Source organism: Pipistrellus kuhlii, unplaced genomic scaffold, assembly GCF_014108245.1.
Source record: "Pipistrellus kuhlii isolate mPipKuh1 unplaced genomic scaffold, mPipKuh1.p scaffold_m20_p_6, whole genome shotgun sequence".
NCBI classification, from domain to species: Eukaryota; Metazoa; Chordata; class Mammalia; order Chiroptera; family Vespertilionidae; genus Pipistrellus; species Pipistrellus kuhlii.
The window spans coordinates 57124307-57138735 of record NW_023425562.1 but is presented as its reverse complement, the minus strand read 5'-3'; the positions used below and the strand labels follow the sequence as shown (position 1 = coordinate 57138735).

Below are 14429 nucleotides of genomic sequence, written 5' to 3'. Positions count from 1 at the left end.
AGTTTGGTAATGGTTGATCACTCACTGTTTTGTTTGGAGGGTTGGCAGATGTGCAAACAGCCAGCACCCAGGGCCTCGGGAATGCCACCTTTCATGACCCTCTTGGTGTAGGGAGCAGCTGGGTCCATTTTGGAAACCATGGACTCTGCTTTTCCCACTCACAGAGCTGTGCAAGCATCTCCTGGCACTAAGCCCCAGGCCCAAGCATTTCACAATCAGAAGAGTTCGACATCTGCAGATTTTGAGATTTCATGACACATGACATTTTTACATCTTGTCCACACCCATCCCATCCTCTGTTTACCACTGTGATTCTGCTCACGGCAGAACATTTTTGCCTCAGGCCTAGGGAAGCTTCTTGCTCTTTCTATGGCCGTGGGGCTCCAAAGACCTTTTGAGTCTACAGAACGTTCTCAAGAGTTCAATATAGTATCTTATTGTTTCCTGGACTTTACAAAGTACTTCATACATCGGTGTTGCTTTTGGCGCACTTAGCACAAGCTCAAAGAGAATTAACTGGCCAAGGCCACATGTGTAGGCGGGTGGAATGGGACTTGTTTGTTATTCCAGAACAGACCTCAGGAGACGTAAAGAGTGGGTACTCTCTGGGAATCTCACTACCCTATTCAGCCCATTTTCCAGACCCGGGGGTGTGGACTGAGGCAGGCTCTAAGCAGGGGAATGTCTGGCCAGGGAGGTCTGGGAGGTGAGTTAGTTGGAGTCTCCTGGGGCGTGTGGCCAGCCCCCTTCTAGCTAGGCTCCCGCCAGTGGGCCCTTTCTAGAGCAAGTGGAAAAAGAGCGTTGGTGGGAGGCATGGCGAGTCCAGGGGTACCCAGGTGGAAGCTCTCAGTGAGTCTGAAGCTGAGACAGCTGCAAGAAAAAGATGTTGCCAGTTGCTAAGAGGGCCCCAGAGGTGTCACCACAACCACATGGGAGCTCTTAGTGGCTTGGCCAAGCTAAGCCTCCTGCCCTATCCCCTTCTCCTCATAGCCCCTGGCCCCCCACACCAAGTACCTGCAGCAGCAGCAGCTTGCGGGAGGTGCCCAGGGTCAGGCCAGTCTACCTTGCCAGCTCCAGCAGCCTCACCCATGCCACCACCTGTGCTAGGGCCTGGACGTCTGGGCCGGTTGAAGCAGGAAGGCCCTGGTCTCCCTGCCCTCCCTCTCCCTCGGGGCCTCGGGCCTCGGGCCTCGGGCCAGGGCTAACACACACAGGCAGCGGGATGGGTTGCCCTTCTATTGGTCCTGCGCGTAGCCTGGGTGAGACATGGAGGTGAGGAGGCCCACGAGGCTCAGCAGCGTGGAGAACAGCAGCAGGAAGGAGGCGGTGAAGAGCAGGGCCGGGAGGGCGCTGAGCACCAGCAGCAGGATGGCTGGCAGCAGATGGCGCCACGCCGCGGCCGCCACGGGCCACAGGGAGCTCAGCAGGTGGGAGCCGGTCGTGAAGAGCGCGTGGCACAGCATCAGCGCCAGCAGCAGGTAGAGGACCCCCTCCAGGTTCCACAGCATGCGCTGCAGCGGCTGCCGCCAGCTGGACGTGGCCCACCAGTGGGTCCAGCTCTGGGGCACGTGGCACAGGCACCAGCGCACCCAGTCCTGCCGCGTGACCCAGGCCGTCCAGGGCAGCGCCCGCTGCGGCCCCTCGCCGGCCCCGATGGCATCCGTCTGCACTCGAGGCTGTTGCATCACAGGTGGTGCACCTGGGGAGAGGCTAGGCCAGCTGCAGGAGCAGCCCCCGGAGGTGCCGGGGGTGCAGGGGTCAGGAGGGCACCTGTGTGGATGAGGCGGGGCTTTGAGCTGGGGTCTGGGTCTCACCTCTGGGCAGAGATTCCCTCCCTAAGTCATGTTGCTTCCTGCGGCGCCCACGATGGCCTGGCAGCCAGAGTTGAGCCCCTCTTTCACTCTCCCTCCCCCTCCCTAGAGGAGCCCCATTGTGACCCGGGTTGGGGTGGGGTCCAGCCAAGAGAGGAGCCTCTCTCTGTGGACCCTCTAGGCCAGCGGGGAGGTCTGGGAGCCCACGGATGTAGCTCCTCGTGCTTTCTCGTGGAAAGCCCTCTTGGGTCGCTGCCCCTTCCCCACTGGCTAATCATGAGTCCCACTCTGCTTCCCTGCAAGTCTTTCTCTGGGCCTTCATTCTTTAGAACCCCAGGGGAGGCCAGAACGGCCAGCCTCGACCTGTAGGTTCGGAGATGGCCGTCACATCCTGTCCTGGGCTCGCTGTCTCTTCCTCATCTCACCTTCTACCATTGCCGGAGGTCTGCTGCTGCTCAGGCTGGGGACGAACCTGTGCCCTCCCACCGGCCCCGCCCCGGACGGAGGACAGGAGGCCTGGGGAAGCGGCACGGCCAGTGTATTTCCGGAGGGCAGTCAGGCCCAAGGATAGAGGCAGAGAGCCAGGCCGAGCAGGGCCAGGGGCATGCCTCGGGCTCCCAAGAGCAGCTCCAGGCCCAGGAGCAGGAGAAGCAGAGCCTCCTGGAGGCTGAGTCGTCCTGTGACTGCCACTGTACGCAGGAGCAGCGCCTCCTGCTGTCGTGGGCCCTCGCCGGCCCCTCGGCTTTGGCCCCCTGCGAGGTGTGTGTGCGGTGGCCGGGCAGGGCCCGTGGGCCTGCGGAGAGAGAGGGCAGCAGCCGCGATTCGGGAGGCTGACCACCTGCACCTGCCCACCTGCCGGGCTGCTGCCCGTTTACCTGTGGAGCAGGTCGAAGGCCAGGAAGCTGACCAGCAACAGCAGCAGCAGGAGGGCGGGGCCAGCCATGGAAAAGACTGCCCGGATTGTCAAACCCAGCGCTCCCAGCCCGAGGATACTGTCCAGGAGCTGGGCCGGGCTAGGGCCCCAGACAAACACTCATGGACCCATTGAACTACCCAATCCCTCCCCAGCACCCAGGCCCCTGGGAGGAGGGACAGGGATAGGATAAGCAAGGACTTCAGGCCTGGGTAACAGAGCTGGGTCATGGAGGGTAGCGGGGGTAGTAACGGGGGCGTGTGGGAGTGTGGGAGGGGATGGCAGACAGGCACCCAAGGATGAGCTCAGGGAGTGGGGAATTGGGCACCTTGGGAATCTCCCCCTCCCCACCCACCCACTCACCCGCCCACCCAGGCCTCCTCACCTCCTGCCACTTGGCTCTGCCATTCTGGGACTGGGCCGCTGGGGCATTGTGAGCTATTGCCAGGCGGGGCTCCGTGGGAGGGAGGGGCCGCTGCTGGCTCTGGCCTCACAAGCAGCCATTGGCTCGGGTGGGGCTCAGCCAGAGGTCAGTTCTTTCTGAGAACGGCTACTCTCCTCTTGCCTCTGCTAATTCCCTGCCCTAGGGGGCCCGCCCATGGGATTGAGTCCCCAAGAGGCATTCTAAGCCCTCACTACATGGGTGGCTGATCAAAGGAGAGGGGCTGCTTTCTTTCTCCTGCAGGTGCTCGGAGCTGTGTCCAGGGACACGTCCTTCCATCTTCCTGCCCACTGCTCGCTCCCCTGAGAGCAGGGTGATGCCTGTGGGCCCTGGCGGGGGATTTTTCAGGACTGCAGCCCTGGAATGGAGAGCCTCTGGCAGGAAGGAACCAGAGGCTTCCCAAGGCTGGGCTCCCCTGTGACCTGCCCTTTGGCCTGGGGAGCAGATGGAAGGCCTACTTCCCTGGTAGCCTACAGGGTCCTCTCCGGGGCAAGAGGCAGCGGTCTAAGCATTTAAGTGCTATGGTGTGTAGGTGTCCGGGACACTGGGATTCCAGAAATGGCACTGAGGGCTACAACCTAGGAACCCCCAAACTGGAGTTTAGAGTCACTCCCTGAGATTGAAATGAAGGAAAATGGACACGTAATAAGGAGATTGGTCACGTAGGAAAGAAACCCACCCCTATTGATGATGTGTCACTGCGCGATGGTTCCAACACATCCCCGTTTGGTGGCCTGAGAGGCAAGAATGGGAATAGGTTGTAATGGAAAGAACTCAATCTTTGTCCACATGGCATACTTTGAATAAGGTGACCAGACGTCCCGATTTTTAACAATTTGTCTCGCGTCCCACGGCGTTTTAAAAAAGCCCTGATTTTTGGAAAGAATGCATGACAAGCTAGGGAACAGCGGAAGAATGGGAAGGGAATATATGGTTTTCGGCGGCCATGGGGCTATTTAGTCAGGATATGAGTTTTATATTAATTTTATAATGTTAAACTTTATTTTATATATATATATCTATTTTTTTGCACCAAACACATCGCATTTCTTTTTTTTTTAAAGCAAATAACGAAGACCCATTTTACCAGCTTTACTTTTTAAACCTAAGCTTAACATTACACATTTAAACAATTGTCAAAACTTACTAAGTCGCCAGCATTCATGCACAACTAGAAAACATCCTCAATTTATACTAAACCAGAAATGTATTACCATTGATTCATTAGTACCTTTCACTACTCAACACGGAAAGACTGAAACTGCTCTGGGGTGTGTCCTGGCAACGTGAGCTTCACAGCAGGCCACCCTGATGGCTCAGCTTAACCACCATGGAAAGCAGGTCCGTGCTGGTGTTAGTGTATGAAGTCACGGCTGCCCTCGATCATGTTTAATAAAAAGCAAAGTGCAGCCGAGACTGGTTTGGCTCAAGGGATGGAGCGTCGGCTTGGGGACTGAAGGGACCCGGGTTCGATTCCGGTCGGGGGCATGTACCTTGGTTGCGGGCATGTCCCCAGTCGGGGGTATGCAAGAGGCAACTGATCGATGGCTCTCTCATCGATGTTTCTAGCTCTCTATCTCTCTCACTTCCTCTCTGTACAAAATCAATAAAATATATTTAAAAAACAAAAACAAAAAAAACAGAGATTTACAACAATTGCAAAGACCAAAAAGAAAAGGTCCTATCATGTGGTCCCAACAATAACTCAACAGTCTGACAAACAGGCTCCGATGAGTATAAATACTTTAGGGACAGTTATACTGAAACTCGAGTTCATCTGAAATCTTCAAAAAAATGTTCCTGTTAGTCCTCAAATGGTGCTTGTCACAGTTAACATCTCTGTTACATGTGTGCGTTGAATTATTTGTTATCCAAGCGTAGCAGCTGCTCCTTACCATTTATCGTCAAGGACTTTAACTGGCCGTCTTCTTCAACTTCTACTCTTTCTTGACCATTCTCGACAATTCTCTTTGTAGTGATTTTTCTTCCGTTAACAATTTTGGTAGAAGTCGATACGGACTTGAAGTTGCCCATGCCACCACCACCAAATGACGAGGAAGAGAATGCAGTGAGACCCCCATGGCCTATTGACCCGAAGGAAGTAAATCCTGCATCAAAAGCTGGAAACCCTCCACCGAAGCCGGGAACCCCGTGCAGGCGGAGAAGAACGAGGTGGTTCCCCGGTTCCTGCTCCCACGCGGACCCCGCCGGGTTCCAAAGGAGTCATCCAATGGGTCTTCAAAGAAGTCGAATGAAAACGGGTTCCTTCCACCAAAAAATTCCCTGAACACGTCATCTGGGTTCCGGAATGTGCAGCCGAACTCGAACGGGTTGTCGAAGTGACTTCCACCTCCACCTCCACCTCCACCATTGAATCCTCCTTTGCCGCATCTGTCATAGACGTCCCGTTTTTTAGCATCAGAGGGCACCTCATACGCCTCAGCTACTTGTTTGAATTTCCTCTCCGCTTCTTCTTTATTCTCAGGATTTTTATCTGGGTGCCACTTCAATGCCAGTTTCCCATAGGCCTTTTTAATGTCCTCAGCGGAGGCCTGTCTCTGCACGCCTAGAACTTCACAGTAATCCACCATGTTTTCCAGGCTGTTGGAACGAGTCCTGCAGACACGGAGCCGACAGCGGGGCGGCGGGGCGGCAGCCTGGTCTCTTCGGCTTCTGAGCAGCAGCGCTGGTGACGGCGGCGGCCTTATAAGGTTAAACTTTAATAATAACAAATAATTGATGAGAACTGCTTATCAAAGTTCGCATTGTTGATCAGTTGTTAGAATTCGACCACCACTGTTTGGACTTAATGAACAATGGCATTTTTGGGGATTGGCCACGACGAGAACATTTTGTAACTGTCTCTCAGATGATACACATGGTACTGCATGCTAGTAAGCTAGTTAAACAAGTGATGTCATTACAAATCAGCTATTCAGATAACTTAGGTAAGTAATTTATGTATTTATTTCATAAATACATACATTTTCTTGAATTTAGCAGACAGTACTCATATTATTTATATTTTATAGTGGCGGCAAAAAGTCTAGCACCGGCCTTGAAAGTGACACTTACAACTATACATAATTTTTTAATGTGTTATATTTGTAAAATTGTACTTATGTTGAAATTTAAAAAATATATTACAACATTATTTTATGAAAATTTTTGTTGCTCCATATAGACCAAATTTTAAATAATGACACCCCCCCCCTCCACCCCATCAATGGTGTACCGCTTTACCAATGTTAAAATTTGGTCACCTTAACTTTGAAGGAAAACTGGAGAGAGTGGGAAGGGGAACAGTGGCCATACAGCCCCCAGGAGAGGAGACAGAGAATCAGGCTGCATATTTGCCTCCAGCGGACCCTGTCCAGAGATTCAAGGGTGGTGAGCTTGACCCCTTCGATGGCGATGAGCTCCACCGTCCATGGAGCCAAGGCCACCAGCCCTCGAGACCATTTGACGATTGCCTCCGGTCTGGCTCTTCCCCGGGCAATAAAACAATGCCCACAAAATTTCAAGGGAAAATGATTTTCAACCTAGAAACATGTGTCTGTTCATATGATTTCAAGGGTGAAGGCAGAATAAAGACATTTAAAGCCAGATGAGGTCTCAGAAATTTGATTTTGCATACACTTTTCCCTAGAAAGTTACTAAAGAGTGTACTTCAGAAAAACAGGGGTTAAACTAAGAAAGAGGACAGTATGGAATTTTAAGAGATGAGGCTAAGCCTTGGCTGGTGCTGCTCAGTGGTTAGAGTGGTTTAATTCCCAGTCAAGGGCATGTACCTGGGTTGCAAGTTCATCCCTGGCATGTGTGGGAGGCAACCAATCTATGTGTCTCTCTCACATCAATGTTTCTTTCTCTCTCTCTCTTACTCTCTCCCTCCCTCCTTTCCACCCTCTCTTTTTCTCTCTAAAAAAAGAAAAAGAAAAAGAAAAAGAAAAAGAAAGAAAGAAAGAAAAGAAAAGCAATGGAAAAAATATCCTTAGGTGAGGATTAACAAAAAAATAAAAATAAATAAATGAGACTAAACACAGAAGAAGAATGATGAGAAAGGCCTGGCATGTCAGCTGTGCTCCCAGGTAAAGCAAGCAGCCGGGCCAATGTGGCTCAGCTGGTTGGGCTTCATCCCATGTGTTGACCATTTGATTCCGGTCAAAGGAACAGGCCAAGTTGTGAGCTCAATCCTCAGGATAGCTGATAGATGTACTCTCACATCAATGTCTCCCTCTCTCCTCTCCTCCTCCTCTCTTTCTCTCTCTCAATCAATAAACTATTTAAAAAGGAAGAAAGAAAGCAACCCAGCCTGGAATCAAAAGGTAGATGTTCAACGAGGGATGTTTCCAGAAGAAAACAAAATGATCTGTTTTTAGAAATATTCAAAATAAATGTTCAGTTCTATTGGAAACATTGGGATGGAATTTACAATTGGTGCCTGGAAAGCCAAGCAAATGATAAAGTAATGAATAACTCCAGGGAACACAAAAAGTTGAACCATAACATTTACATGGTCATAACATAAGCTCCGCATATTGACTCCAGTGATTTGGCTCTTTTGGGAAAATGGAAGGAGGGAAAGTGTATGTTTATGTGTTTGGACGTGTGAGGGTGGGAGGAAAGTGAGGTTAATTCTAGAGCAAGAAACCCACAGATAACATGTAACCATAGAAAAATCAAGAAATAGCAATCGAAGCATAGAGGTAAATACAAGGAAAAATAACAGAATTTAATGTGGTTAGCTTGGGAATGGAGCATAGAAAAGTCTTCTATTACAAGCCTAAATGTGAGTTACCTCTAAAACGATTATAAATTATTTTGATAACAATAATTTTGTTAAACAAAGGTCATACTGTGGAGGTCAGGAGTACAACCTCCCAAGATGAATGAAACCGATTTCCTAATGTTCTGTGGATGTATTCTGGGGACTTGAGTTACCATTTTCAGTGGCAACGTCAAACTCAGAAAGCTGTGAATCTCGTGCATTTTAAGGGCAGGTGCCCTGCACCTCCAGCTAGTGCTTCTCCGCCTCTAACAGGCACCTGACTCTCCTGGGGTTGGATCCTGTTCACATACAAGTTCTGACTCAGGAGGTCTGGGGAGGGATTCTGCATTTCTGACAGGCTCCCAGGGAATGCTGATGCTGTTGGTCCTTGGCCACCCTTTGAGGAGCGAGGCTCTCCAAGACTTTGGAGTACAAGAGAGGGAGCTGGGGAGGTGGCGGGGAGGGGAGAATGGGCACGTGGGAAAGTGCCTCTTGTGCATCTAGGTGCCACGGAGGTTCCCATCAATGCTCACATGCACCATGGGGTGGGGGGGAAGGGGTACCTAGAGGGCAGTGAGCTCTCCTTAGCACTAGGACAGGAGATTAGGAGACACAAGGAGGCAGTAGATTTTGCTACTTTTCTATCTGTGCAGCCAAATACATAGCCTCTTTTCTTTTATTTATTTATTCATTCATTTATTTATTTTTATTTTTATTTTTAATATAATAAATCTTTATTAAGATTATTACAGGTGTTCCTCTTTCTCTCCCCCCCCATAGCTCCCCTCCTATTTATTTATTTTAAATATATTTTATTGATTTTTTACAGAGAGGAAGGGAGAGAGATAGAGAGCTAGAAACGTCAATGAGAGAGAAACATCGATCAGCTGCCTACCGGGGATGTGCCCACAACCAACGTACATGCCCTTGACCGGAATTGAACCTGGGACCTTTCAGACCACAGACCGACGCTCTACCACTGAGCCAGCCCGGTTTCGGCCTCCTTTCTTTTTTTTTAAATTTTTTTATTTTTTATATATATATATTTTATTGATTTTGTACAGAGAGGAAGGGAGAGAGATAGAGAGTTAGAAACATTGATGAGAGAGAGTCATCGATCAGCTGCCTCTTGCACACCCCCTACCGGGGATGCGCCCGCAACCAAGGTACATGCCCTTGACCGGAATCGAACCCGGGTCCCTTCAGTCCCCAAGCCGACGCTCTATCCATTGAGCCAAACTGGTCCCGGCCTCCTTTCTTTTCTTAATATTATTTTATTCCATCCATGTATGTGGGAGCAAGGAGATTGTGTCAAGCTGTTTTCTCCATCTTTCATTCACCTGATTAAGGTCAGGGTTCCTAGAACCACATAGTATCTCACTTTATCATCACTGCCCTGGGAAGAAAATATTATCATCCCAATTTTACAGATAAGGAAACTGAGGCTCAAAGAGGTGAAACTACTATTCAAGGATACCCGAACAAGGAAAAGGCAGAGACTGGATGTGACGTTAAATCAGTGTGGCTCCAAGTCATTTATCCTCTCTGCATTCCAGCCACCAGACCACACTGGCGGCAGGCAATTCTCAGCACATCACTTGAACCAAGACCCCTTTAGGCAGATGTCCCCACCCTTCTGGCTCCGTTGTGCTTGTAAAGTAGCCTTGCCCTGGTGAGGCTGCGAAAGATTCTCTCCCTGGCTCCTGGGGCTAGAGATCTGGCTGTGCAAGCATTTGTAACTGGAGGAAGGGCACTTAAGGGGAAGGGAACCACCATTGTTTAAAGATTATTCACCGACTAACCAAAGCTGAGAAGGTTTCTGACAGACCCTGGGGAACCGGAGGATGTGTTGCAAGAAGGAAAACAGGGCTGCACAAATAAGGTGGCCTTGAGGAAGCCCAGATGGGTCCATTATTCAGAAAAGAAAATACATTTTGAGAGCAAACCGAGGACAGCACATGCTTTCACTTGGCTGCTGGGCCGGGACCCTGGCTCACTCTGGGAGTTTGCCTCAGGAATGCTGACCATTTTCTGCTCCCAGAAACAGACTGAGCTCTATCCACCTTGTTTCGGGACTTCAAACCCCTAAGGGCAGACGCACAGACTGCAGACCCCAAAGCTCCCTGACCCTGCTGTCCTCCCAGCTGCACAGAGCTATTTCCCCTCGCCCCTATATAATCAACCAGCTGGTAGAAGGAAGGAGGGAGCAGTTTTTTATTTTCCAGGGTATGAAGCCCGCTGCTCATTCCGTATTGCTGGCAATATGAGATCAGTGCTCCTCAGTGGTTCCTCCCTGTCCCTGCTCATTGGCTCAGTAGTAACAGGCAGTAACGTCCTTGATTTGGGGGGGAGAGGGGGATAAATCCAGTTGCCATGGTAACCTATCAGCTGCTACCTCCAGAACCTGCTTCCAGGTTTGGTGGCTTTGCAGCCCCAGAGACCAGTGGCAAGGGCCAAAGCGGAGTAAGTGGGAACACAGCGGAGTGGGAGGGGATGAAGTCACGAAGGGGCATGAGAAGGTGCTGAGGCTCAGAGGGACGTAGAGGGGCCCTAACAGACAAGGCAGAGAGACAAGGGGCACAAAGAGGAAGGAGGGGTAAGAAGGGGTACACAGGACACAAGAGGCATGAATATCCTGCAAACCCCAGCAGCTAAGGGTACGGTGGGGAGGGGCCAGCATGCCCTGTCCTGCCAGTCCCTTTGTGGGGGCAGGTGTCCCGATTCATGGCCTGCCATCTCCTGTCCCACAAAGCCTGGCACTGTCGGGAAGAGTCAACTTCTCTTATGCTCTTCTTTTTATTTTTATTGATTTTTAGAGAATAAGGAAGAGGGATAGAGAGATAGGAAGATTGAGAGAGGGAGTCATTGATTGGCTGCCTCTTGCACACCCTCCACCGGGCATGTGCCCTGACGGGAATTAAACCAGCGACCTCTTGGTTCCTGGGTCGATGCTCAGCCACTGAGCCACACCAGCCAGACCCTCCAACTCTTCTTGTTTCTCTCTAACCTTGAATATATTATACAAATACTTTTTGATCACTGACTAGGAACCAGGCACTTTTCTAGGCCCTGAACTGCAGTGAACATTTGGGTGCAAAAGGCTTTCTTGACCCTAGCCAGTATGGCTCAGTGGATAGAGTGTCTGCCTGCAGACTAAAGGGTCACAGGTTCGATTCCAGTCAAGGGCATGTATAATACCTTGGTTGCAGGCTCAATCCCCGGCCCTGGTCAGGGGGTTTGTGGGAGGCAACCAATCGATGTCTCTCTCACATTGATGTTCCTCTCTCTGTCTCTCCTTCCCACTCTCTCTAAAAATCAATTAAAAAAATCCTTGAGTGAGGATTAGAAAAAAAAAAAAAAAAGGCTTTCTTGGAGGGTTGCTTACCTCCTGCTGCAGGTTAGGAGAGTTCTGACGTGAACATATAACAAATTAAACAGGATAATCTCAGTCATGTGGAGTGCCTTGAAGACAACACAATAAAAGAGGGTGAGAGCATAGAGTGTGGGTATAGAGGAGGGAGCTTATTCCATCAGAATGGACAGGGAAGGCCCTAGGAGGCAGGTGACACTGAAGGCAATCTGAATGATGAGGATGCAAATCTGAGTAAGGAGGTGAGAGAATGCGAAGACCCGTGGCTGGATGGGCTGGTGCATTGGAGGAACAGCTCAAAAGCCTGTGTTTGGTGGGGTGTGAGCCAGGGGGGTGAGCGTGGGGAGATGAGGTGGGAAAGGTGTGGGTGCAGAACCTTGTCATGAAGGGCCTTGCCCGGGAGCCCAGGAGGGACTTAAGCCAGGAGGAACTTGACAGGATTTGGCTGCTGTATGGTGACCACCTTGGAGGGGGTGAGTGCCGGAGACAGGAAAGTGGACAGATTGGGCTTTGTTTAGACCTGCCTCTCACTCTACAGGAGCCTGTCCCGGCCTTCCATTCCCAACCCCCACTCCCACCAAGCCTTGGGCTGTAGAACCATCCTTCTGCCTTTGACCCTGTCCTTCTGTTTCTGACCTGGTTGCACATCAGGGAGCATTGGCTTTGTGCACCTACCTTCCTTGAGTTTTTCTAAGTGCCGCCCTGGCGTCTGGGACCTTGGCAGTGCCGTCCGGGCAGAGCACTCCAAGGTGGGTCCTGTCCAGGTTACTCCCTTTTGGCCTGGGGTAGGTGGTTAGTCAGACACACGATCAGAGCTCAGAGCGAGGCTGAAGGGCCAGGCACAGGTTACCAGGGGGGACGCCCTGAGGGCCTAGCAAAAGATAATTGTAGTGTGGGTCCTTGTCATCAGGGTGACTTTGTCTCCTTACAGATAACATCTAGGCTTCAGTTGTATTTCAGCTTCAGACCCAGAAAAGGAGCAAAGCCAGAAAATCAAGGCCATACCAGAAGATTCCTGGCCACCTCAGAACCAGCTGCATTTAATAAAGAATGACCCCCTGCCCAAACAGCCAATCAATCAGTGGAGACCCGGACCCTGAAAGGACACACTTGGGAAGCAGATCTTCCCCTGGGACCTCCCCTCCAATCTCCACCCTTAAAACTCTTAGGACTGCCGAAACCGGTTTGGCTCAGTGGATAGAGCGTCGGCCCTGCGGACTGAAAGGTCCCAGGTTCGATTCCGGGCAAGGGCATGTACATTGGTTGCGGGCACATCCCCAGTAAGGAGTGTGCAGGAGGCAGCTGATTGATGCTTCTCTCTCATCGATGTTTCTAACTCTCTATCCCTCTCCCTTCCTCTCTGTAAAAAAATCCATAAAATAAAATAAAAATAAAAACCTCTTAGAGATACTCATTAAAACAAACAAACAAACAAACAAACAAACTCTTAGGTCTGAGGACCCAGTGCGTGTTCCCCTCCTCACCCCTCCAAGCCACGCCCCTTTGCCTTCCTCACTTCTTAGCCCCAAGAACTTATTTCCTAAGCCCATTTCTTCTACGAATTACTTCTCCTACCTCTGTGATTTTCCAAATAAGTGTTCTCTCACAGCTTGAGTCTTGGCTCTGAATTCTTTCCTAGCCAGAACTCAAGTACCGAGTGAACCCAAGTCCAGTTGGACCCCACAAGTCTAGCACCTGGTGATGTTCGGCTGTCCCCCCAGCGCACCTACCCGCGCGGGTGGGGTGGGCCGGCCGCCTGGGGACTCCAGGGCTCCCGTGTGTGAAGGAGACTGGGCTGGTGGTGTCCGCCCTCAGTCCCAGGAGTGCAGGACCGTGTTTCCCTCCAGAGATCCTGCAGACAGAGCCACCAGATAGGCCCTGAGACGCTGCTGCCTTTGGGGACTCCGATGGCTCATCTAGATAATGGCCCTGCCGAGAACTATTTGCTCAGGGCGCTTCGTCCTCCGTTAGATGCCCGGCCGCCACCTCCGGGCTCCCCTGCCCCGGGGGAGGACGGTCCCTCTCTGCCGGCTCCTTGCCAAAGCAAAGCCTCGGCCCGAGGCGCACCGCGGCTGCATTTCCTTCCTTTTTTTTTTTTTTTTTTTGGTATTTATTTATTTATTTATTTTACATATTTTATTGATTTTTCCCCCCTCCCTCCCTCCCACACATCCCTGCATTTCCTTCCTTCTGGGAAGGCGACCCTGGGATGGGCGAGTCCATAGGGTCTTCGAGGGGGTTGGGGGGGATGAGCAGGGTCCTGCACTCTGGAATCCAAGGATGGGCGTATTCCTGCGGCCGGAGACCCGAGGCTGCGGGCCGGGGGAGGAGAACGGAGGCTGCGGGCCGCGGGCTGCGAGAAAGGGGCGCGGGCAGGCGCCCAGCAAGCCCGGACCCATCCATCGCGGGCCCGGCCCCGCGGGTATCGGCTCGGGCTCCTCTCCCAGGATTATGTAACCCCAGAACGTGGCAGCAGCCGGGCAAGCACGGGAGGCGGCGAAGAGATGGAAGGGCGGGCGGGGAGGCGGGGTCAGGGTGGGAGGTGGAGGGTGGGGGGTTGGTGGTGCCGGGAGGCGCCGCCTCCGGCTGGGCCCCTCGGGCTGTCCATCAGGAGGATTCCTAGAGGGCCAGCCCTCCTCCATCCCATCCCCCACCCCGACTCAGTCTCAGTTTCCCCTCACGCTTCCCTGGGTCCCCTCGCCCTGGCCAGCGGCCCCTGGCTCTAGACCGGTTCCCCTCTTGGGTTGCAGTTTCCTCCTCCTCCTCCGGAGCTGTGCAGTCGTGGCCGAGGCGGCGGCCGCCGTGCGCCTCGGTTGGCCAGTTTGGAGAAGGAGGTCGGAGTGAGGGGCCACGTGCAGAGCATCGGGCATGGCGCGTGGCCCTGAGTCGGTGCCCACTGCGGGGCAGGAGCCTCGAGGATGCCCAGGGGCTTTGCAGACGGCGCGGGCAGCGCAGGAGGGAGGCCGCATGGGCGGGCACGGTCTGCGAGTGCCGAGGCGTCCAGCTGCCCGTCGGGGGTCCGCCCCGCACGCTCCGCCCCGCCCTCCCTCCCTCCCTCCCTCCCGCTTCCTCTCCCCCTCCTCCTCTCGGGGTCCCGGGCCAGCCAGCGGGCGGTGGGCGGACCC

General features: G+C 52.4%; 3 protein-coding genes across 3 annotated transcripts; all 3 read right to left on the bottom strand.

Moving 5' to 3' along the window:
- Positions 1-249: 249 nt before the first annotated feature.
- TMEM239 (transmembrane protein 239) lies at positions 250-1878 on the bottom strand. The gene has a single exon (XM_036419837.2). It carries the CDS (start codon positions 1683-1685, stop codon positions 1236-1238), a length of 450 nt encoding a protein of 149 aa, XP_036275730.2. The 5' UTR covers positions 1686-1878; the 3' UTR covers positions 250-1235.
- Positions 1879-2366: 488 nt separating this feature from the next.
- CUNH20orf141 (chromosome unknown C20orf141 homolog) lies at positions 2367-3228 on the bottom strand. Its single transcript, XM_045574639.1, is given in 3 exon segments — positions 2367-2604; positions 2687-2945; positions 3219-3228. Coding segments are annotated over 3 exon segments (507 nt in total).
- A 1694-nt stretch (positions 3229-4922) lies between these two features.
- Positions 4923-5864, bottom strand: LOC118708134 (dnaJ homolog subfamily B member 6-like). The gene is given in 2 exon segments (XM_036419185.2): positions 4923-5320; positions 5323-5864. Coding segments are annotated over 2 exon segments (729 nt in total). The 5' UTR covers positions 5758-5864; the 3' UTR covers positions 4923-5026.
- Between the last annotated feature and the right edge of the window lie 8565 nt (positions 5865-14429).

Coding starts and splice junctions, on each gene's coding strand:
- TMEM239 (XM_036419837.2), bottom strand. CDS start 1,685: ATGCAACAGCCTCGAGTGCAGACGGATGCCATCGGGGCCGGCGAGGGG.